At 46.0% G+C, this 25,840-nt stretch overlaps 1 protein-coding gene across 5 annotated transcripts in view; it reads left to right on the forward strand.

Annotated features, from left to right (window-relative positions):
- SH3D19 (SH3 domain containing 19) overlaps positions 1-13,085 on the forward strand; it is a 232,486-nt gene extending 219,401 nt beyond the window's left edge. For 4 of the 5 annotated variants that reach the window (XM_075543704.1, XM_075543707.1, XM_075543705.1 and 1 more), the window contains 4 exons: positions 98-159; positions 4,887-5,115; positions 5,738-5,835; positions 11,257-13,085. In XM_075543704.1, the coding sequence (XP_075399819.1) occupies positions 98-159; positions 4,887-5,115; positions 5,738-5,835; positions 11,257-11,373 (506 nt within the window). In that variant the 3' untranslated portion in view covers positions 11,374-13,085. The remainder of the gene's footprint in view (positions 1-97; positions 160-4,886; positions 5,116-5,737; positions 5,836-11,256) is intronic. The other variant, XM_075543706.1, reaches the window with a different exon arrangement.
- Positions 13,086-25,840: the final 12,755 nt, after the last annotated feature.

Genomic DNA, 25,840 nt, shown 5'->3' on the forward strand with positions numbered 1-25,840 from the left:
AGGCCCTTCCCTTTTTGCCCACCGCTTTTCTCCTATACATGGTCTTCACATCCAACACGTTAGCCTTTTTCGTGTTTTTTTTTCTTCTTCACTGTAGGCTCAAAACCCACGGTCCTACCACTGAAGACCAAAAGTGAAGATTCTGGCTTGACTTCCCAGGTAGGCTGCTTAAAAAGCTAGCTGGCAGCGGCAGCCAAGTTTAAACACTTGGTGGAATGTGAACAGTAGCTACGGAGAAGATAGTAATCATGTTTCAATTCATATAGCAAATGTTACCATTCGTAAACTTGGTGGATAATGCCTTTTTATTTAGGACACTTATACAAATGGGGGGGGAGAACCCCCAAGTCCTGATAGAAATCAAGGAAAAGGCATGATCAGAGAATTCAAAACAGAGCTACTGTACGTGACTGGTGCTGGTTACCTATCGGGTTGCTCACCAAAACGGTAGCAGTTCAAAACCACCAGCCTCTCCGTGAGAGAAAGGCACAGCGTCCTAGTCCCATAAAGAGTGGCAGCCTAGGACCCACAGGGGCAGCGCTGCCCTCCACTCTAGGGGCGCTCATGGGTCAGAATCAACCCACACGCAGTGAGGTTTTGAGTCTTAGTAATTAAGGAGACGCATAATACAGTAGCCAGGAAACACCATTTGTCCTGTCCAATTAACAGAGACTCAGTACAGCTTCGCACTAAGTCGGCAGCTATAATATAAGGAGGGGTGTGCATATAAGTTGCTTTCATTGTGATGTTTTCTTACATTTTATTGATGAATTGAAAAAGTGATGTAGTGTTTTCTCATGAGAGTTATCAAGAAGCTAAAAGAGGATAAAATTTGAGTCACAAAAATGGGAGAGCGCTGTTATTACAGAGTAATAGGAAGAATTTGGATTTAATCCAATTAGGTTCCTTCTCAGAAGAATGTTTTAAAGCCATTAATGTCAACGAATAGAAAAACATATACATTCTTGTGTTAGTCTGGGTAGACTAGAGAAACAAATACATAGACAGCCATGTGTATAAGAAAGAGCTTTCTATAAAAGACCAATTGTATATTGAGAACATCCCAGCCCAGTCCAGATCAAGTCCATAAGCCCAGTATTAGCCCCTAGGTCCAACACTAGTCCATAACTTCCTCTTTAGGCTCAGGCAACACATGCCATAAAGCCAAATGCACGCAGATCACAGACCAGTGGGTGGAAAGTCTTGTGGATCCAGTGGCAGTAGAAGCAGCTCAGTGCTTGAAGAGGTCTCTACGTGGCTCCTCCAGCTCCCAGGACTCTGACTGTATCAATGTAGCTCCAGCAGGCTCTTAATTAGTAATGTCTCTCAGGGAGTGGGTGTGTGTCCTGCCTCCAGCAAGCTATTTATCTCCTTAGCACCTCCAAATGAGGTCATCAAACTGTGACCGAATTGACAGGCCAAACGCCACACCTTCACTCTTAAGTCTCACATTGACAACACATTATGTAACTACCACAATTATTTCTTAGGGGAAAAGTATATAAAATGGTATACATACTGTAATCACAAACATTTATTTATTAAAAAAGACACGAGAGAAACCGATGTAAATTGTGAGCATTCAGTTGCCTGTGGTTTTTTTCAACTCTTTTACATGTAGCTGGACTTGCCAAATGTTTAGAAACATCTCTGTTGTTGTAATGACGGGAGGGGGAAGACTGGATTAACTCTTCGTCCTAAGTCTTAGTGACCTTAGTTTTCAGTAGCAGAAAGCCCAGTCTTTCTTGAATCTGCGGTCGCAGCCCAGTGTGTAGCCCCTGTACCTTGGGTCTCCTCTACCTTGGTAGTCGAGAAACACGAAAGTAGGTGAGTTTCATGAACAGAAGTTCATTTGTTCCTGCTCTCTGAAGTCTGAATTCAGAGTGCTGGCACTTGGGAAAGGCCTTTAGTCTATTGGCCATGGGGGAGTCCTAGTCTCTTAGTTTCTGCTCCCGGGCAATTGTTATGTATCTTAACATCTCTACTCACTTTTCCAACCTCAAAAAAGAGATTGATTCAAGAGACTCCTGTACAGTTATCCTACCTGATCAACATAACAATGATACTCCATTCCCAACTGGAAACATACCACAAAATTATTTAAACTGAACTGAAATTTGAGTGACTTACATTGTTTTTATTTATATTTTTGTTTTTTACCCTACTTTACACGCAGAAGCCAGGTGGGCTATTGTGTTTGTCAAAGTGTCACTGGTAATTGGACTGTGTGCCTTTGAAGTCTTGCATCCCCCACTAACAGAATGGAACAGAAAAGAAACCGAGGACAGTCCTACTGTGGGAATGTTGGCAGTGATAGCCTGCATTTCTTGGTGGATGATCAGTAGGATGGATTATCCACATCCAGGAGCAAGAGGACTAAGGTTGAACAAGTCCTTTGTTTGCTGGTTCTTTGGGTTTTACAAAAAAAAAAAACTTTTCTCTGTCATCAAAACCCCCTGTAGTTTTCTGAGACTGTAACTCTTTATAGGAGTGAGGAGCCTTGTCTTTCTCCCCAAGAGTGGCTGGTGGTTTCAAACTGCTGGCCTTGCAGTTAGCAGCCCGATACCTAAATCACTAGAGCTCTTTTTTTTGTTTATATGCCATAAGTGATTGGGAATTCATAATGTGCGAGGCCCCGTGTTAAGTGTTTGGCGTGCATCATCTCATTTGATGCTCGCAGTGAGCTCAGAAAAAAAGATGTAGCGTAAGTTGCCTAGTATTACACAGCTAGGAAGTAGCAGGGCTGGGTCTGGAGCCTGTGCCCCCGGCTCTGCGGCCTTTGCTGCCTGGGTCTGGAGCCTGTGCCCCCGGCTCTGCGGCCTTTGCTGCCGCCTGTGGAGCTTCTTGAACATGCCGTTTCCATCCCTCTTCACAGAGCTAAACTGTCCCCTGATCAGGTGACAGATGAAATGTCCTCCTTCAAGCACTCTTCCAGAGAGGCCAACCGCATCTTGCTGGTTATCCCGCCAGCCTCACAGTTACCTATGCCTTGTAAAAATAAGAGTCTGCATTATTCAAGGAGCTCTCTTGGCACTATGCATTAGGCACTGGGCTGCCACCATGGCAAGGTTGGTGGTTCAAACCTACCAGCCACTCAGCAGAAGAAAGATGAAGTTGTCTGTTCCCATGGAGATACACATCCCAGAAACCTGATGATTGGGTGGCGATGAGTTGAGATCATTGTGATGGTAGTGGGAGTGGTCGAGTGACGCTGCGCCTGAGGAGCAGGATGGGGGGTGCGGGGGGATGTGGGGGTGGGGTGGGGGTAGCAGTTGGACTGCTAACCACAGAAAGCCCCAGCTGCTGCGAGGGAGAAAGATAGGCTGTCTACTCCCATGAAGGGTCATAGTCTCAGAACCCTGCTGGGAACTTGCGTTTTTTGAGAAATGCTATGGGGTTGATGTTTAGCGTGGTGGGTGGTTTGATGGTAGATGCCGCCCTTCCCTGCTAGAGCCCTGGGTTTCGTCCCTGTGCAGGGCGTGTCGTGCGCAGCCAGCACCCCATCCCAGTGCACGCTTCCACCTTGCTATGAGGCTGATCGGACTGGAGCAGAGCTTCCAGATTACGAGGCACACCAAACGAGGGGGAAAGGCCCGAGGTCTACTGAAGTAACCCAGTGAAACCTAGTGGGTCACAGCAGTCCAAGCCCGTTGTGCGTGTGGTTGCCAGGAATGGAGCCCGCCCACGGCCGCTGTCCACACCACACAGGCCACGGAATCCAAGTCGGTCAACTGAACACCTGGGAAATTAACAGACTGCCCAGTTCTGGGCCTGCCTCCTTTAGGGAAAGAAAACTAGACAGACTCTTCACCTATAATTTCAATGAGTGGAGTCATAAATACTATACCTAAATATTGTATGCCTCTACCTAAATTTTTAATATAATTAATATCATAGAATAAGAAAAAATTTTGCTGCTTACGTACCACATATCACCTCAAAGTAGAAAAACCACAAATTATCCTGCCTCTGTCACTTGGAAGGAGCCTCGGTGGTGGAGTGGATTATAATCTGGGCCGCTAACTGCCAAGTCGTCAGTTTGAAACCACCAGTTGCTCCATGGAGAAAGAGGAGGCTTTCTACTCCCGTAAAGAGTTAGTCTTGAATACCCACAGTGGGTCATTCTACCCTGCTCTCCAGGGTCCCTGTGAGTCAGAATTGACTCGATGGCAGTGAGAAAGTGCCATTTGGAATTGCATTTTAAGAAAAAAGTTGCCGGAAACGCTTGTATCTGAAAATTCATAGCAACATGAATCAGAGGGTGATTTGAAGACACTGTCATGCTCCGAGAACTTCTGACCCCTCAGCCTTTTTTAAGCGTGTGGTTGTTACATAATCTGGTATCAACTTCTGAAGGGGTGGGGTCTAGCCTGTCAGTCAAGTCACAGCTTGATGGGCTCATTTGGAGGCCCCACAGAGTTGAAGAGCTCACTGGAGGCCAGATACACTTACTCCCTGCAAGACATTCCTGACAACAAGCCACATGCAGCCAGATGGTGCAGCCAGAGCCCTGGAACTGGGGGAACGATGTGGAGACCCCTGCCAGCATTGAGATGTCTCCACTGCCAAATGATCCACAAGACTCTCCACCCACTGGCCTGAGATCTTCCTGCACTTGGTATCATTGCATGTGTTTTGTGAGTCCGAAGAGGAATTTATAGATTGGTTTCAGACACATGGGCTAATAGCAGACGTATGGACTTGATTTGGACTGGGATGGGATGATTCTCAATATATAATTGCTCTTTGATATAAAACTCTTATTATGCACATGAGTATCTATGAATATGTTTCTCTAGTCCACCCAAACTAACACAAAGCATCATAGAAATTAATTCCAAAGGCAGTCTCGACATTTCTTACCAAACTGTTCTGAAATGTGGCAGGATGCTGGCCTTTCGGGAGAATGGTGTGAAGCTCTTCACAGCTTTATTGCAGAGACCAGTGAAGACTTGGCCTTCAAACGGGGAGACCGGATCCTGGTCCTAGGGCGTTTGGACTCCAACTGGTACCGGGGCCGACTGCAGGACAGGGAAGGGACCTTCCCCGCCGTTTTTGTGCGTCCCTGCCCAGGTGGGGCAACTTCAGGAAGTAGAGCTTCCTCTCCAAGAGAAGGTGAGACTGTATGTCTGTGTATGTAGACACACATAGCGATCCATATGAGAACGATTCAAAAAAGTCATGCAGAAATGGAATGAAAAGATGATAGAAAAAATGTAAGCCCCTTCAGACATAGGCAAATACATGCTCAGTCCAAGTTGTTTGCCTTTAAGTTACATTGGAGAGAGTTGCTTCAGAGCATGCTGCAGGCTTCATCCATTTGCTGTGGTGGAGTTACAGGGAAAAGAAAGACAAAGTGCCTTCATTTAATGATTGCTAATTGTGTCGACCGAGGGAGCCCTGGTAGCATAGTGGTTTCTCGCCGGGCTGCTAACCGAAAGGTCAGCAGTTGGAAACCACCAGCCCCTCCTCGGGATCAAAATGAGGCTGTCTCCAACCGAAGGCACTACAGCCTCGGAGACCCACAAGGGCGGTTCTACCCTGCCCCACAGGGTCACTGTGAACCCGCCTGGACGTGGTGCCTACTAAATAGGTGTTGCCTGATTTTTATTCCCCCACCCACTCCTCTATGATAACACCCTTTAGCATTTTGGCAAATTAAATGTCTTCAAAATTAATCAAAACTAGTCTACCCTAAAAGTGGCAGGTGGAGTGTCCGCTTTCTGTGTCTTCCCAGCCGAGGGGAAAACCCTGCCTGCCGCGTCGCTGAAGGGGAGGAAGGCCAAAGCCCTGTTCGACTTCCACGGGGAACACGAAGATGAGCTTTCCCTCAAGGTCAGACTCCGTGTCTTCTCATCATGCGGTCGCCTTCTGGGCTCTAGCTGTAGTCAGCAGCTGCGAATTTCAAAGCGTCTCCTCTACCCTGACCCGTGTAGTCATAGCGATGGGTGGAGTACTAGTGACCACAAGCTAAGGAAGAAGACCTCGTAGCCCCTGATTCTTAAGGAAGACACTAGAAAAGGTGAACCAGGTAGACTGGACAGGTGACTGCAAAGGTCAGGCAGGAGGTTAGGGGGGACACAGGGAAGACTTCTTTGGTTGGCTAGCACCACGGTCCCCAATCTGCTTTGTCATTCCTGGGCCTTAGTGCATCTGCGGCATGGTATATCATGCCCCCCAGCTCCCCCTAAATAACACATCGGCATCCAATTCCCCTAGCCCTGTGATACCAGTGGGTGTGAGGTTTTCTGTTTCTGTCAATGAGGCCATACTGGTGTGCAGCCAGTCACTTTGGAGGTACCTAAAGGACAGATCGGGCGGAGAAGCACTAGCAGTCGGGTCACACAGAGGCCACGCCACGTGAAGATTGCCCAAGGACTGAAGAGCGGACCTGCAGCTGACAGGGAGAGCACGGCCCCCCTAGGGCCAGTGCGCTGGATTCAGACGTCTAGCCCCTACCTATGAGAAAATCCGTCTCTGCACTGCAGCCACCCAGTGGTATGTCTAGTACAGCGACTGGGGCAAGAAGACACAGTGCTGCCGGCACTCTGGGGTGTTCTGAGAGCCCTAGCGGGGCTCCATAGCTGCAGTGGTGACTCGGGTGCTTGCGATTATGAGGAGGGCGCAGGACCGGGCAGCGTTGTTTTGTTTTGTTTTATGTTGTACATAAGGTCACATGAGCCAGAATTGACTCGGTGAGAGCCAGCAAGGTACAAGGAGAGGCTGTTCCTCTCCGTGGGCCTCACAGCCTGCTGCTAACATGCCTGTGAAATACCTAACATGGTTTTATCTTACTTCACGAAAGAAGTGCTTTTTTGTTTCTTTCTTTCTTAAGTAAAAACAGAGCCATGCAATGACCAGGGTTTCCCATCGAGAGTGGACCATCCTCACGGGAAAGCCCCAGAGGAGCACTGTGGGGGTCTACCAGAGCAAGCAGGCCCCGTGGTTAAGGAACCAGATATAGAATTAGGGATTCAGATACTTGGTTTTCGATACGAGATACATTTTTTGCTGCTTAAGCCCATGATAGACCAATGAGAAATGGGTAAAAACTATTTTAAAAGAGATACATTTCACTGGATATGTGAAAGAGATACATTTTTCTGGATATAATGGGTAATTTTGTAATAGTCAAGCTCTCGGAATTGCCGGTGTCAGACTGTGGTAAAGTCCACGTCACTAGAGATGTCCAGTCAGAGGCAGGGAGGCTGCGGAACTTGTGTCTGTCCCACCTTAATACCCCGAGCAGCTCAAGAACAGATTTGACACATGGAACACTAGTGAGAGACGACCTGAGGCGCTGCAGGAAGACATCACGTCCATCGCTCAGGAACGCAGAAGGTCGTGAAAAAGGCAGGAACAAAAGAAACGATCAAAGTGGATGTCAGAAGAGACTGAACATTGCTCTGAGTCTTTGCGTAGCTAAGCCAAATGGAAGAAATGGTGAAGTCAAAGAGCTGAGCAGAAAATGTCAGAGGTCAGCTTGAGAAAGCAAAGTCAAATATGATTAGGCAATGTGCAAAGACCTAGAGTTAGAAAACCCAAAAGAAAGAAGACACCGTAAACTGAAAGAACTCATGAACCATTCAAGCCTCGAGTTGTAATCATGAACGATTCTGTGGGCGAAATATCAGCTGTTGTAGGAAACTTCAAAGGGAGATGGAAAGACTCTACAGGAGGATTGTACCAACGAGAACTAGTCAACAGGCCACCATTTCAGGGGCAGCCGATGAGCAAGAACCAATGACACTGGAGGAAGAAGTTCTAGCTGCAATGAAAGCATTAGCCAAACACAAGGCTCCGGGAATTGAGTCAAATTGAATCCAGTGGAAATATTGTAACAAACTGGTAAAGCACTGTGGGGACTCATTCATCTGTGCTATGAAATTTGGAAGACAGCAACTTGGCCAACTGACTGGAAGAGCCCCATAGCTGTGGCCATTCCAAAGAAAGGAGACCCAACCACCTGCACAGTTATAGAACAGCAGCATTAAGGTCACATGCGCATAGGATTTGGCTGAAGGTCCTCCAACCACAGTTGTAGCAGTACATTGACAGGGAACTGCCAGAAGTTACTATGTCGATCAAACACAAGTTAATATCTTTTTGGTATTTCTCTGCTTTCAGCCAAGAGCCATCCGACACGAGCTAGCAACGATATCCCCTGTTCCATGTCCTAGTCTGAATCCAGCTTGAACTTCTGTGAGTGAAGACTCACAGATTCAAAAATGGAGGATGTAATTTTGACCATCATTTAAGTTAACCAGTATAAATAACTGAATTCACAGTATCCCCAGAAGACAAATCTGCCCTGGTGGCATGGTGGGTTAAGCATTGGACTGCTAACTTCAGAGTCAGCTATTCAAGCCCATTAGCCACTCCAAGGGAGAAAGACGAGGCCATCTAGACCTGTAATGATTGCCAGTCTCAGAATCCTTAAGGTACATGCCTCCTTGGCCCTACAGGGCTTACTGTGAATCAGAATCGACTGAATGGCAATGGGTTTGAGTTTATGTGTTCGTCCAGATAGACTAGGGAAACAAATTCATAGACACTCATGTGAACAGGAAAGAGCTTTCTATACAAGAGCAGTTGAATATTGAGAAAACATCCCAGCCCAGTTCAGAACAAGTCCTTAAGTCCGACATTAGCCCATATGTCTGATACCAATCTGTTAAGCCCTCTTCAGACTCAGGCAACACATGACCTGATTGACAGACTTAGACTCCATCCCTTCACTCTTAATCCTCTCAAGTTGACAACACGCTATATAACTACCAGTTTGGCTTTCCAGAAGATAAAAGCCAAAATACACTGCCTTTGAATGGATTCCAACTCCTAGCCGCTCTGTAGAGCCGGGGAGAACTGGCCTGTGCGTTTCCCAGAGGAGCTCTTTATGGGAGTAGAAAGCTGCTGCCTTCTCTGGCGGAGTGGCTGGTGGTTTCAAACTGCTCGCCTTCCGCTTAGCAACCCAAATTGTAACACACCGTGCCACCAGGTCTCCTACTTAGAGAAGACCAGTTGTCCTTAAAACAAGAGATTCTAGAGTTTTTCATTAAGAGAGTCTCCATTGCGTCTAGTATTGATTGATAATAGTTTATTAAATGTTCACAGAGTGTTGGTAGATAAAACTTATTTGGAAAAAAGTAACTAGTTCTAGCCCCCAAGAAACTGACACGGCCTGTGTCCATATGAACAGAACTAAAAGAAATCATTTTAGTCACCCATTTTGTCATTACTTAGAATTCAGAGGGACTGATTTATAATAGAAACGTTGAATAGCTAGGATTTTTAGAGATTATTTAACAGGGAAAATTACCAACAATTGATAGTCAGAATTTTCCTTTCCATTTTCCATAAAGAAAAGCCTGCAATCCAGCCGCTTTTCTGGAGGGCAACGTACCAGGGCATCAGAGAGATCCATCTAGCCTGATAGAGGTAGCCTTCAACGTAGCCTGGGTCGTCTCGGACCATTGTGGGCTTCTAAAACCAGATTCAAAGAAATGATTAGACGCCATAAAGAACAAAATAGATGCAGGAGATAATTTCAGAAAAGACATCTTCATCTGCTGAAGGAATTATAATGTGCCAATGAATGAGGCACCCAGCCCCATTGCCTCACCTGATGAGGATAAATCAGTGCTCTTTAAGGTAGGAGGAATGCAGATTGCCTATTAGGAGCGTGGAGGAATGGAGCAGACCATTATGTGGAAGAGCAAATGCAGAGTGCAGGATGCTCGGGATGCTGATGAGAGGCAATTACGGTAAAAAGCCTTCCTAAGCAAAAAGACTTGCTGTCGTCTGCGGAGGTCCCAGTGCCCAGTGGTGAGGACCCGGGACCTGGGAACTTGGGGTTGAGTCCTGCCTTTTCCACTAACTTAGCACGGAGCCTTGTATACTCTACTTCCTCTTTTTGAGCTGCAGTGTCCTTTTTTGTAAAATGATGAAATCTTTTTTTTTTAAGCCCACCATGCATCTGTCGTTGTGTCCTACTGTGGCCACTTGAGCGTGGCTCTGACGCAGGACGCTCTGCCGTCGGCTTCTCTAACACCAGCACAGTCACCTGTGGTGCGTGGGTTTCAGGGGAGCTTCCTGACTGAAACAGACCTGGAAGAGGTGGGGGGGGGGGGGCAGCAAGGGAAAGAAGGTGAAGGAACGGGCTAGAGTATTGGTGGGTGTTAACTTGGTGAAAACAGAAGATAGTAGTAGTCCACAGAGGAGAAGAGAACTAACTCATGGAGCAGGTGCAGGGGTAAACTACTGGGGGGAGTGTTTAGTCATTTCAACAGTTGAATACCAAGTTAATGATCTGAAATGTAAATCCCACCTAATCTATCATTTTAAAAGTGTTAATAAAGCAAACCAGAAATAAAGGCCTGACACTCTCCTAAAAGTTACCCAAAAATCCACTGCATCGAGTCAACTCTGACTCGAAGGGACCCTGCGCAAGGTTTCTGAGGCTGTAAATCTCTATGGGAGCCAAGACAGCCTCCGTGTTCTCCCACGAGCCTCTGGGGGGGTTGATCCGCTGACCCTGTGGTTAGTAGTCCAACACTTAATCAGGTGGCGCCACCAGCTGTGGGAAAACCCTGGGGATCACACCAGACTGTGGTTGCAGAAGCTGACCGCCCTCTGGTGGTGGGTACTCAGCAAACACTGCAGCCACGCCCACGGGTAGTCTTTTGTCCTGTTGGACCTGGTCATCATGACCCCTTGGGGGTGTGGACTCAACAGTACATCTAAAATGCCTCTTTGATGGCTGCCCCAGCGATGTACTCCTTTCAGATCTTTCTGGAGGGGGTCAAAATGAGCAGCTAACTCAAAGGAGGAGCCGGAAGCGGCTTGTTCATGGGAGAACTCAGAGGTGGAGGGGAAAGGGTTGCGCAACTTGAAGCATGTGATCCGGGCCATGGAATTGTACTTCCCAGCAGGGGTTGAATTGGCCTTTGTTTTCCTCGGCATCCTGACTGTAAAACTAATGATTGGAAATTATCTGTCAAGTGAATTACAGCCTGGAAGGCAAGGTACATAGTGGGCGCAAGACCCGCCGCTCTTCCTCTCCGCATCGTTCCTCGACGTCCCCTCGTGGGTGGCAGAGCAGAACTGCTGCCCACTTGTCAGTGACGGCCCTCTCTCAGAAGTAGGTCACCAGGCCTTTAGCTGCCCAGTGCCTGCCCGTGACCTTGGTCCTCCCCTGGGGAGCCTGTTCTCTGTAGGTAGAGACCAATCGTTGTGTCAACGTGTCTCTCCTTTCAGGCTGGAGATGTACTGACGGAGCTGGAACCCGTGGATGACGAGTGGATGAGTGGAGAACTCCTGGGCAAATCGGGTATATTCCCCAAAAACTATATTCAGTTTCTACAAGGCAGCTAAGACAGAGCTTGGCTGTTGTTCTTGGCAAAATAACTCACTCAAACTATCACTCTGACGATCAGATTTGGTTTTGCACTATTTGTTTTTAACAGAAAGAGAAAAATATACGCTGTACTTGGTGTAGTAGAAGTTTCTGAAAGCAGAAAATGTGTAGTGTGTGTATTTAGCTTTCGTTCACAGTAGAAATATGCACACGGAAGCCGTGAGCCAAGGATTGACCCAAGGAAGACAGCAGGCGGGATGGACGCGCAGATACGGGTCCCCTGCCTCCTCCTCACTGCACTCCACCGCAGACTCACCTGGAGACACGGCAGCAAGGAGAGGCTCACGCATTGCACCTGGGCATCTGTTCTACTCAGCGCACGTGACTTGACCATGCTTCTTCTTCCGACTTCCGTTTTACAGAGAGGACGCTTGACATTCTGCATGCTGTACCCATCAGGACATGGCTGGTGATCTAAATGGCATTTTTGATAGTCTAATGAATTCTAACCGCTTGAGCGCATATCCTGATGCCCGGGACGAAGCCTTGCTTCAGCAAGGGGTCACGTATTGACCAGATGCAGTGTTGGGAAGCGCCCGCTGGAGCTCAGCGCATGTCCACCGGCTCCTCTTCATGGAGCCTGTTTCCCATTGATCCAACGATGGGTGGGGGGTCAAAATTTGGTCTGTTTTACGTAGTCCAAAGGCCCAAAGCCATCCCTGAATTGCCTTGCTAATCCAACTAACCCTCCCACCTGCCCACCACACTTATTTCTCTCCTCGATGTATACTTTATGTTAGCAGGGCTCTGGTCAAGCGCATCTTCTGAATCCGCAATCATTCCTTTGACAATTACTGTGCTGCCTCAGTAATGTATAAAGGCTGCGTCTTTCTATAGCGGTGCATTATGAAGCGTATATAAACTTTTAGAATACAGGAGTCATGCCAACCCACAGCTCACTTCTTCCAATATAATCAGAATGAGAAATCACTTCAGACGACTTGAAGGCTAGGACTTCCTTTTCTCCCTCTCTTCTTTAAGCAGTTCGTCCCTGTACAATTACTAGAGTAAATTAAAAATCCACTTTCCTGCAACCGTTGTTATGTACTCCCGGCTTAAAATAAAAAGTGGTCTTTCCGAGACTGAATCAATTACAGTTTATGGGCTAAAAGCCAAATAGGTCGAAGACAATCTTCCACACAGATCAATGGAATAGAATTTCATTGGAAACATAAAACTCTTTCCCAACTGCGCTGACGACTTCCTTCTGTTTTTGAGAAGCGTTTCGGATGCTGGGTCCCTTCCTAGCTTTTGTTATTGTTTCCCACTTCCCCCAAGTGAGAGCGTCACCAGCTCCATGGCTCTGAAGGGAGGCCGGGTGTCCTCGGCCTCTGATTAAAGCTCAGCGCCCAGCTGCGTGGTGACATTTGGTCTTGACTTGTAAGAGCCGAGTTTTCTTCATGGTTCTGATCAAGCTGACGATCTAAGGAAGCTCTCACCAAATTTCACTCCACAGTCAGTTTTCACCCACAAGAAATAAAATCTCCTATGTAAGTAAAAACAGGGGCGTGATTTGGGACATAAGGTATGTATTTTTGTTTCTGTGATTGTAATTAATCCCTTAAAGATTCTGAACACCTAGCTCTTACATTTTGGCCTTCTGTCAGCAGAATGATCCGTGCAATAATTGTGAATCTACTTGACACTATAATAAATGGAACTGACCTTTTCCAAAGTCCTTTTTTTGGGAAAGAACTAGACTGAGTTGTTTGTTTGTTTGTTTTAATAATGGGAACAATCGTTATCTTTGTCTCTTGCATTCTGATAAAGGTGGGTTGGTTGGTTGGCTGGTTGCATGGATACATGGATAGAGCAATGGAAACAAGCCAACAGATCAGAAGAGGGAGAAGCCACTCTCAGTAAAGCCCCAACCACCTTCAATGCACTCACCATCTTTCCTCACTAGCTTGTTGACAACCATCTCTCTGGAAAGAAAATCCCCTGTCCTTTTGTTTGTTTATGTTGGAAATGAACTCTTTACATCACTGCAGACGCCACGGCCACTTCCGTTTGACTGCTCCTCGTTTTTTAGTCCCTCTAAAAGGTTATAGAATCTGGAGGTAAAATTCCCCGGCTACTCAGATGTCATTTCCCTCCGCCATGCTCTCTATTTTACACATTTGTTACTCACTCAACTGACAAAAAGCCAAAATGTAGCATTTGGGTTTTCCTCGGCATGTTCCCATTCAAGATCACGATTGAGTGTGAGGCAAGATTCAGTTAGGTTAAAACAGAAGCCTCACCACCACCACCACCACCTCCACCTCCACCATCACCACCACCTCCACCACCACCATCACCACCACCACCACCTCCACCACCACCACCACCTCCACCTCCACCACCTCCACCACCACCTCCACCATCACCGCCACCACTGCCACCACCACCTCCACCACCACCACCACCACCGCGCCCTAAGTGCACGTCACTCGGGCAAAAACAAGAATGCCTTGTTTCAGGAATCGTGACAATCTGGTGTTTATGTAAATCTTTCTGAACCCTTTTCCTTCAGTGGGTTTGAACTGCAGGAATTGATTGAGATCACACAGTTAGTAGGGGGAATATGGGATTTCTCCATGAACTTGGGAAGCCCCTTTTACACACAAACCCACAGCCTACTGCCATCGCATCAGTCCAACTCTGAGGGACACCGAGGGTCAGCGGACGTCTTTGACGATGCCCGTGTTTACAGGACCGATGGATGCAAGAGGAACGACTGTAAACCGTGCTCCTGGAAGCACAGTCTGAAATACTCAGAATAGAAAATGTCAGTGCGTTTAATCGTCATTATTCGAAACGGGCATTGGGAAAGTGAAAACATTTTGTTACACGGCTCGGCTTTCTACTCCCATCAAGATTTACATTCTGCTAAAACCCACAGGCGCAGTTGTACCCTGTCCTGTGCGGTCACTGTGAGTCAGCATTGCCTTGATGGCAGTGAGTTTGGTTTGGTTCTTAAGTTATAAACCAGTATTTTTTTTAACAATTTATTGGGGCTCATACAATTCTTATCACAGTTCATACATATACATACATCAATTGCATAAAGCACATCCATACATTCCCTGCCCCTAAACCAGTATTCTTTTTTTTTAAACAATTTATTGGGGCTCATACAATTCTTATCACAGTTCATACATATACATACATCAATTGTATAAAGCACATCTGTACAGTCTTTGCCCTAATCATTTTTTTCTCCTCTTTTCTTTTTTTACATTTTATTAGGGACTCATACAACTCTTATCACCATCCATACATATACATACATCAATTGTATAAAGCACATCCATACATTCCCTGCCCCAATCATTCTCAAGGCATTTGCTCTCCACTTAAGCCCCTTGCATCAGGTCCTCTTTTTTTTTTCCCCTCCATCCCCTTTCCCCCCTCCCTCATGTGCCCTTGGTAATTTATACCTCGTTATTTTGTCATATCTTGCCCTATCCGGAGTCTCCCTTCCCCCCTTCTCTGCTGTCCCTCTCCCAGGGAAGAGGTCACATGTGGATCCCTGCAATCAGTTCCCCCTTTCCAACCCACTCACCCTCCACTCTCCCAGCATCGTCCCTCATACCCTTGGTCTTGAAGGTATCATCCACCCTGGATTCCCTGTGCCTCCAGCCCTCCTATGTACCAGTGTACAGCCTCTGTCCTATCCAGGCCTGCAAGGTAGAATTCGAATCATGGTAGTTGGGGGGAGGAAGCATCCAGGATCTGGGGGAAAGCTGTGTTCTTCATCGGTACTACGTAAACCAGTATTCTTAATAATTATGTAGTTGGTCTTCCCATGCAAACTTAGATAAATAAACTTAGAGAAAATAGTTAATAGTTTAGTCCTTTTAATTAATTCCAAATTCAGTGTCATATGATTCATAATTCAGTGCCGTTTTGAAGGCTAGTGAATTAACTCGTAAATACGATTTTTTTTTTCAAAAGTAATGGAAAAGTATTTTCTAGCCTAAGCCTTTTGAAGTCACTGTTGACAAGAGGCGTAAAATACAAAGCTGAATTCAGACCAACACCACCATCTGGTGGTCACTTGACTAATTGCATGTTAATCTTCATGTTACACCACATGGAGCTGTAGAGATTTTAGGATGCAGAGAATAAGCTTTTTGCCTAATTTTGTGTACATAGAGGGCAGAGGTGGTTCAGTGGTAGAATTCTCAGCTCCCGTGTGGGGGACCTGGGCTCAATCCCGGCAGAAGCTCCCCAAGCACAGCCCCCGCCTGTTTGTCAGGGAGCCTTACGTGTTGAGTTGATGCTTATCAGTTTCCAAACAGACTAGGAGGAAGGGTTTGGCTTTCTAGAAAGTAAAGCCTAACCGTCTACTCCCCAGACCATCTAGTGAAAGCCTCATACAAAAACAAACTCATGTCGGGTCAATCCTGACACGATACAAACTTACAGGACAGCGCCCGTCTGCCACTGTGGGTTTCTGAGACGAACTCTTTACAGGGATTGAGAGCCTCATCTTTCTCCCACAGAGCGGCTGATGGCTTTGAACGGCTGACCGCATGGTTAGCAGCCCAGCGTAAGCATGACGCCACCAAAGCTACTTAGTGAAAGCCCCATAGGTAGTCATACATATAAACACTCAGACGCAGGAACAATTGGGAGGATGGCACAGGACCCTGTTTTCGCTCTGTTGTGCAGAGTGTCACTATGAGATGGAGCCAACTCGATGGCACCTAACAACAACATATAAACCGTTTCATGTACTTCACAGATAGCGCCAGGCACCTCTGGGCATGGTGGTCTGGGTCTGAAGCACCAGGGCATCGCCTCATGGGACAGCTTGGTCAGAGAGTATAAGTACAGTCCATAAAGTTAGGTTCCATCTCCTAGTTTGGTGAGTGGCATGTAGGATCTTAAAAACTTTTGCAGAACCATCTAAGAAGCCACAGACTCACAGAACAAATGAGTCCACAGGACAGGTAGTTACCCAGGAACCACAGCCTCAGCCACTTTGAAACCTGAGTTAGATGGTGCCCCGGCCACCATTACCAAATGTACTGACCAGGGCCGCCATCGATGGGCCCTAACTGGAATGAGAGAAAGGTGTGGACGAGAACTTCAGATTTCTAAATAAAAACCCATTAGATGTACCAGGCCAGTTGACCCTAGTGTACGCTTCAAGCCTGTGGCCCTGAGATACTCTTTAATAAAACTTTAAACTGAAAGGAGCCCCTGAGGCCACCTTTTAGCTAAATCGTAGATTGGCTCCAAACAATCAATAGGGGACACACACACACCCATAGATACTGTGCTTCGCTAAAACCATGGTGATGTGACATCAGAGTCGGCAATTAGTTAACAGCAGTGATGAGCGTGCATGGGGGCAGAGGAACCCAGGAGTGGAAACAACACCAGGACTGGAATGCTGAGAATGGTCACACACTGGGAAGACTGGCCAACGTCTACAATTGTGTAAGCTTTTCACCAAAAATGCACCTGAAAAATATTGAGAAGACTGTGGGAGCCACTCACAAAGAAAGGTTAAGTATCAGTTTAAACAATATTGGTTGCAGAAAGAAAATTAAAATCAGGAATTAAAAAACACCCTATAGATCACATGAATAAAGAGCCAGTTCAGGGGCCCTACGAGCCACACGGTCGTGTAGTTCCTGGCCGAGCCTACAGAAAGCCGAGTGGTCCTGATTCCCAAGCCAGCAGTGTGACCCGATTCTCAGGCCGCTAAGCAAGTAGACTCCCTCTGTCTCATTGCCCGTGAAGTAGGACCTTCTCAGATACAGAACGAAAAGAGCTGCACAGAGTAACTTAGAGCCTTGAATTTATTTCTCACAAGGAGAAAAGACAAGTCCTGCTCAGCTTCCCAGTTTATCACGATTTATATAATCAATTTATATTAAGTGATATATATATGTATATTAGTGATTTATATTGAAGCTGCCCAGCAACAACGCACAGGCGATCTGTTAGTGGCGATTTCTCTTCTGGTTTAGTAGGAGTTATTCGAATGTGCTGGAACATCAGAGTTCATGGAAGCTTGTCTGTAAGGCTGTGCTCTTGTAACTGCAAAGAACAGCCACGAGGCACTGTTTTCCTACAAATGTCACATACACACATGCGCGCTCCTTTTTAGTTCTCTGAAGCCTGGCATATTAAGTCAGTCACTGGAATAGATCTATATACCTGAATCGGGGCCACGTACTGAATTTTTTTAGAGGACTCCTAACTGTCCCTACGCATTGGAACTATATTGGTGGTGGTTCGGTGCCATCAGTTGGTTCTGACCCATAACGACCTTATGCACAGGGAACGAAACACGGCCCGGTCCTGCGCCAGCCTCCCATTGTTCCCTATGCCGGAGCCCGTTGTTGCAGCCCCGGCATCCATCACAGGGTTGGTGAAGAATATCAAATAAACCATGGATTGCCAGAAGAATGAACCAACTTGTCTTGGAAGAAGGATAACCAATAGGCTGCCTATGGTGGTTCTAGGGGAGGAAAGAGACTCCAGATTTCAAATATAATTTATGGAGACATTAATCAAGTTTTAACCTAGAGAAAGACACCTCATCTGGATTAGGGACACCTAATTAAGTGGCCATAATGACATCCAGGGATTTACAGAAGCACAGCCACTTCCATAGGACATGGAAGTACAAGACCGTGTTGCAGCAGATCAGTGCTTCATAGTTGCAGGCAGGAAGCAAGGAAGGACAAACTTGGGTCAAGACCATCCAACTAAGGCAGTTACAGGTGTGAGTCATGACCAGGTGAGCCCCAGCACCCTGAATTCCATTGAGGGCACACCCAGGCAAGTCCCTAAGGACTAGGCTGCTGCTCCCTGGAATGGAATGGTAGTGACCTTCTTTCAAACACTGTGCCAGAGGGCGAGGCTGTCCACATTAGTTGATGGAAGGGTTCAATGGAGGCCGAATACTCACGAACATTCAGGATTGACTAGCCTTCTGCCAACCTAGTGCTCGGGTTTTGAACTCTAATACGATTATGACTGTATTAGAGAGAGCAGTGCCTTCTGTCTGTGGTCAGCTGGCATCAAGTCAGCCCCACCCTTCCCACCGCCATGAGCCGTTACAGGTCAGACTGGTACAATCCATAGTGTTTTCATGGGTTGATTTCCAGAGCCTGGTCACCGGGCCTTTGTTCCCACTACCTCTTGATGTGGAGCCTGCTGAAGCCGATTTAGCGTCTCAGCAATACACTGGCCTCCTGATGCTGGAAGGTGCACTGGCAGGAGTCAAAGCCATTTTCTTCTACTGAGACGTTTGAAAAATGCCATAACTCTGTTTAAAAATAGATGTGAAGTGGTGAAGTAATGGTCCACTTTGTGAGTTAGGGACCGATGCTCATGGGGGAGCAGGCAGGAGCCTGCTTAGGCCCATCAGCAGTCACTGTGTCAGTCCGTGTGGCCGCGGATCTTTTTCGCCGCCCATCTACCAAACGTAATGCCTTCTCCAGGAACTCGTTTGTCTCTCCTGACAACGTACCCGAAGTATGTGAGATGGAAGCCTTGCCATCCTTGCTTCTAAGAGAATTCTGGCTGTACTTCTTCCAAGACAAGCTTGTTCATTTTCCTGACGGTCCATGGAATGTTCAAATATGTATGTCTATATATTCAACTATTAGATAAAAACCTAGGAGCAAAGTGGTTAGGTCATAGGATAAATATGTATTTAACTTTACAAGAAACTGTCTGTTTTCCAAAGCAGTTATATCTTTATACACTCCATCAGGAAGGTTTTCAAGTTCTAGTTAAGCTACATCATTACCCAGCTTTGGTTTTATCAGTGCATTTCAGCCTTTGTCGTGAGTGTCCGTGAACACAAGTCCTGCACCACCGACACACTCTGAGCGAAGGACACTTGCTGTGAGGTCGCTTCTTGATTCCAACTGGAAGCCCATTACCCTCATAACGAAAACACTTGCATTGCCTATCACAGGGGTTCAAGCAGCAGAGTGACGTTGGGTGATTTGGTATTTGATGTTACTGTACCAGTTGCTGTGGTGTCACGGTGACTCCTGGCTGTGCCCCATGGGTGGCAGGGCAGAGCGGTGCTTTATTGGATTTTCCACGGCTGCATTCTGGAAGGAGCGCGCCAGCTCTTTCTTCCAAGGTGCCTCACCGTTGACTTAGTAGCCAAGTGTGTAATCAGTGGTTCCACTGGGCACTCCTTCATGATCCTGAGTTGCTATTGAAATGTGAATGTGCTAATAAGATTGGGATTGGATTCTATTCGTTTTAATGAATTGTTTTAATGACACGTGCTGACATGTTTACATTCCATATCTGAGGTGCGCTTCAAACTAAGTGGAGTGGAGAAGGTGTCGGAAACTGGGCAGGCTTTGGGATGTTATCCAGTAGGCGAGCTACACGTCAGCCTGCGGCAGTTTCGGGGACACTGGCCAAAGGTCCAAAACTCCCGGGTCAGAAACAAAGGATTCTATTACTCAGAGCAAAGGCAGTAAGGTATTTAAGATACTGGGGGGAAAAAGAGAGAACGTGTGAGCCAAGGATGTCATATAGAACAAAAGTGACTCTCAGGTATAACGGGCACTGACAGGCTGCGCACATTATACAAGAACTTGGGGACTATGGTCACGAGAATGAGGACATTGCGAAGAACCCACCAGCGGACACCTGGAGACAACCAAAATAATGGATGTGCCGTCGACACGAGGCCTGTCGAGGACACGGCGAGCCGACAGCACTAAGACTAAATAAGGTAAATGAGGACTCAGGGAAGTGCGTAATAGAGGATGGCCTTAGAGTCAAGCCGAGCAAACTCAGAACCACTATAAAAAGGTCAAAGGTAAGGAAGATGGAGAGTGTTTGTATCCTAACAAGTGCTTCACTGTGCTCAGCAGTCATCTTGGCGATGTTTGTGTGTCATGTGGTATAAAAGAAATGAATCATTGTGCGATGTTGTAACTCTTATCATCCACATCCTTGGTGGCACTGTCAGGTAAGTGTTGGACTGCTAACTGAAAGGTCAGCAGTTCAAAGCCACCATCCACTTCTCAAGGCAGAGAAGACTGACGGTTCCCTTTGCAGAGTGGCTGCGAGTTGGAATCAACTCAAAGGCAATGGGTAGTGGTTTGTAGGTGTCCTCCACCGTGCCCTTGAGAACCAGGATTCTTGGTGCAAAACGAAGGGCATATCAAGATAAAATGCAAAGTAGATTGAGTGAAAACTGGAGTCTTGAATCGGAATGGGAAATGTCCGTGTGAACTAATGACATATTTTATCTGAAAATTATGTACCTCACTTAACACACACCTGCACATGGACGTGGGTAACTAGCCCTGTCTCCTGAACAGGCCTAGCAATAATGGCCACCTTGGTAGCAATGAGCAGCCTTAGTGCCCAAATAGTGGTCTTGGAATCCCGTGACCCACAAAAGAGACCAAGGCTTTTTGATTCAACCCAAGGACAAAAAAATGCGGAAGATGAGCCTGGAATGCCATGCCATACCAGGAAGTAAGGAACTTATCAAAGAATAGTTGGGTTGATTGAGAAGATTTGAGAACCAAGGATCAGACCATTCAAAAATCATAAAAGAAAATAACGAATGAAAAGAAATCTAACTCGTATTAAGGTGGTGGAAGGACCTTGGGCCTCTACTCAAACACTCCCTCAATGCATGAATACCTTCTTTTATTAAATTGGAACTCTATGATGCTCACTCTCCTGACACAACGGCTGGAGCCAAAGTGGGTGAACAAGTAAATGTGGTGAAGAAAGCTGATGGTGCCCGGCTATCAAAAGAGATAGTGACTGGGGTCTTAAAGGCTTGAAGATAAACAAGCGGCCATCTAGCTCAGAAGCAACAAAATCCACATGGAAGAACACACCAGCCTGTGTGATCGAGTGGTCCCAAAGGGATCAGTTACCTGGCATCAAAGAACAAAAAATCATATCATTGACTGCACACCTCCATGATAGGATCGCTGAAGACAAATGGGTGCATAAGCAAATGTGGTGAAGAAAGCTGATGGTGCCCGGCTATCAAAAGAGATAGTGTCTGAGGTCTTAAAGGCTTGAAGGTGAACAAGCGGCCATCTAGCTCAGAAGCAAATAAGCCCTCATGGAAGAAGCACACCGGCCAGTGCGATCACGAGGTGCCAAGGGACCAGATATAAGGCATCATGCAAAAAAAAAAAAAAAAAAGATATAAGTGTGTGTATGTATGTGTATATGTGTGTATATGTATATATATACCATATTAAATGAAGGGGGAAGTGCAGAGTGGAGACCCAAGGCCCAAGTGTCGGCCAATGGAGATCCCCTCATAGAGGCGTTTAGGAGAGGAGATGGGTTAATTAGGGTGCGAGGTAGTACCGATGAAGAACACAGCTTTCCCCCAGATCCTGGATGCTTCCTCCCCCCAACTACCATGATCCGAATTCTACCTTGCAGGGCTGGATAGGACAGAGGCTGTACACTGGTACATAGGAGGGCTGGAGGTACAGGGAATCCAGGGTGGATGATACCTTCAGGACCAAGGGTGTGAGGGACGATGCTGGGAGAGTGGAGGGTGAGTGGGTTGGAAAGGGGGAGCTGATTACAAGGATCCACATGTGACCTCTTCCCTGGGAGAGGTACAGCAGAGAAGGGGGGAAGGGAGACTCCAGATAGGGCAAGATATGACAAAATAACGAGGTATAGATTGCCAGGGGCACATGAGGGAGGGGGGAAAGGGGAGGGAGGGAAAAAAAAAGAGGACCTGATGCAAAGGGCTTAAGTGGAGAGCAAATGCCTTGAGAATGATTGGGGCAGGGAATGTATGGATGTGCTTTATACAATTGATGTATGTATATGTATGGATGGTGATAAGAGTTGTATGAGTCCCTAATAAAATGTAAAAAAAGAAAAGAGGAGAAAAAAATGATTAGGGCAAAGACTGTACCGATGTGCTTTATACAATTGATGTATGTATATGTATGAACTGTGATAAGAATTGTATGAGCCCCTAATAAATTGTTAAAATTTTAAAAAAAAGAAAAGAAATCTAACTCTTTCAATGTATGATGTTAAAACAAAACGAATTGGTCATCTTTGAAGGATACTGAGGAACCAACTGTTTATTTTGAAATTTAAAGGGAAAGAGGGCATTTATCCTGCCCTGTCACCTATGAAATTTTTTAATAAATCACTTTGTTGGGGGCTCATCCTACTCTTATCCCAATCCATACATACATCCATTGTGTCGAGCACATTTGTACATTCATTGCCATCATCATTCTCAACACATTTGCTCTCCACTTAAGCCCAGCTTCTCATTTTTTACCTTCCTCCCTGCTACCCCCTCCCTCATGAACCCTTGATACTTTATAAATTACTATTGTTTTGTCATACTTTACACTGTCCGACGTCTCCCTTCAACCACATTTCTGTTGTCTATACCCCAGGGAGGAGGTCACATGTAGATCCTTATAATCGGTTCCCCCGTTCTACCCAACTTCCCTCCACTCTCTGGTATTGCCACTCTCACCACTGGTCCTGAAGGGATCATCTGTCCTGGATTCCATGTGTTTCCGGTTCCTATCTATGCCAGTGTACATCCTCTGGTCTAGCCGGATGAAATAGTTAGTTTGTTGTGCCAGCCTGGCCGATAAACACAAGTGGGATTAATTGAAGGGTGGAGAGATAAATGGCTCAGTGAGCCTCGCTTTTCTTGTCTCTTGCTCTCTGATCATCGGATCAGTGTGCGGCTGCTTTGCTTGTTCTGTGCCTCAATTTACAGGCTACACTACCTGTGGGATGCCTAGTCTGTGGACTGTGTCGCTGTAAGTTGAGGTCCCTTTAAGACCACATGATTGGAATTTCCATCTCTGGAGCTGGGGACTGATGGCTGGTGACCTGGCTGACAGTTGGTGACCTGCCTTGCTGTTTGCTGCCTGTGCTGGGATAGCCTAGCTCTCTCTACAGAGGACTGACTGGCGGCCCTCAAGACCTGAAGGACTGCCAGTGTCTCACAACTCTCACGGGAGTGAGTTGCACTGAGCCATTTGTACTGGTTTATAATTTAATTGTCAATTTCTTGTATTATATATCTATCTGTATATAATTTAACAGTTCAATTCTTGTGTTATATAGCTATCTTTATTTATATTTATATATATATATATATATATATATATATATATATATATTACTAGCAATCTGGTTTTGTCTCTCTAGAGAACCCTAACACCGGATTTGTAAGGAAGGTAGAATTAGGGTCACAAAAGTTGGAGGAAGGAAGCATTTAAGAATTAGAGGCAAAAAAAAAAAAATTAGAGGAAAGTTGTATGTTTTATTGTTGCTACACTGCACGCTGGCTGGCTCTTCTCTTCCCGGCAACCCTTCTGTAAGGGGGTGTCCTGTTACCTACAGATGGACTTTGTGTCTCCCACCTATGAATTTTTAAAAATTAGATTCAACTACCAACTTACAGTATACGGAAGAGGATGGAATGACATACACGAGAGGAATGCAATTAGCAGAAATTCAACCAAAGGGAACTTTAATGTCCCGGTTCACTCAAGAAAATGAGATGAAGGTGAAACTGTGTTTAAAAGAAATTTAAGGAGCCCAAATCCATCTGCAGACCACTTAGTCAGAATAAGCCTCTGGCATATCCCCTCTAGCCACAGGCCCTCGGACAGCTTTACTATCGGACAGATTCTTTTAAACTTGATTGTAATGGATTGAACCATGGTATAATATGATAGTTGGTCAATTGACCTCACTCTTGACCCAACCTGAATTTGCTCTAAGCTCAAATATTTCTCACTTGTTCCACAACAGAAATTTCTTCTCTGGCCTTTTAAATATTGTCAATGGTCTTTTCTTTCCTACTCTTTTTATCTTTATATTATTTTGTTTTTATTGTTTCTGTTAGGTTTCCCAGTTGTGAAGCACAGAAGAAGCAGATGCAGATACCTGATGCAATGGGTTATAATAGGGGTGGGGGGTAATTGGGGAGCACACAATGAATGTGAGAGGGAGGAGGGAGCATTAAAGCTGATGTGACAGTGTGCATACAGCTCGTTTAAAATCTGTTGAATTATGAAAATACATGATATGCAAATACTTTATCAAGAAAACTACTAAACCATATCTAGGGAACCAATCACAAGGCTCTACCTACAACCCCCTCCCTGGGGGATGGACAACAGAAAAGGGGGTGAAGGGAGTTGTCTGGCAGTGTAAGACATGACAACATAACAATAATTTATTATCAAGGGTTCATGAGGGAGGGGGAGCAGGGAGGGGGGGGGAAATGAGCTGATACTAAGGGCTCAAGTAGAAAGAAAATGTTTTGAGAATGATGATGGCAACAAATGTACAAATGTGCTTGACACAATGGATGGATGGATGGATTGTGATAAGAGTTGAACAAGTCCCCAATAAAATGATTTTTTTTAAATCCTAAACTTGACCCAAGGTTGCGATGGGTGAAGGTTCTGGTAGCAGCGATGGAGAGTGTGGAGAAGGACAGCAATGGCGATTAGGCAGCATGAAGGGTGTAATCAAGGACACTGAATTGTCCACGTGGAGGTTGTTGCATTGGAGAATGTTTTGTTGTGTATGCTTTTGCCACAATTAAAAAAATAATTACACAAATTAAAAAAAGAAATTTAATATTGAAAGGATGGTGCATAATACCATGACCAAGTGGCACTTCTCCCAGGGATGCGGCAGGGGACAACATGAAACCAGATGACGCCGGAAAGCACAGCAACAGCAGAGCCACGTGAGGACCTCACTGCATGCAGGAAACACAAGACCAAATCAGTCCGGCACGTTGCACGATAAACACACTGGAAACCAAAAACAGCACACTGGAAACCAAAAGGAAGTTCCTTAACATGTTCAAGAAAATTGTTAAAAATTCAGAGCTAGCATCCTATTTGAAAACATCCTTTCTTTTAGAAAAATTAATACTAGTCCTAATGAAGCAGAGATTCAAGATGTCCCAAATGTCTCACTTTTCAAAAATGCTCAGCGTCTGCCCTCCCCCCTTAGTATTGTTCCTCATGTGCCAATTTCCTCCCAGCTACTACATCATCTCCGGAACACACACCTTTACGTGAATGGCTCACGTGGTGGTGGGTGTTGGTAAGTCCCAAATCCAAAGGTCAGGTGTCTGTGTGGAGGTACCTCCTCAACCTTAGGGCTGTGGTAGTTGGTGAAGTCATGTCAGGTGACAGTTTGCAACGGAAGTCCCAAGAACAGACGGTCAGGCAGAACAAGAAGGAGAGCCAGTCACCTTGCTTCTGCACGTGCTCAATTGGGAAGAGCTGGACTTTTGCCTTGTGCAGACCATTCCCCCAAGGAAACAAGGGTGCTGACTTGAGTCAGGTGCTCTCGGGTCAGCTCTGACTCAGCCCCTTTGTGCGACAAAACAAGACTGCCCGTGCCATCTTCGTCACTGTTGTGTGAGAA

Source organism: Tenrec ecaudatus, chromosome 3 (assembly GCF_050624435.1).
Source record: "Tenrec ecaudatus isolate mTenEca1 chromosome 3, mTenEca1.hap1, whole genome shotgun sequence".
In the NCBI taxonomy this organism is placed as follows: Eukaryota; Metazoa; Chordata; class Mammalia; order Afrosoricida; family Tenrecidae; genus Tenrec; species Tenrec ecaudatus.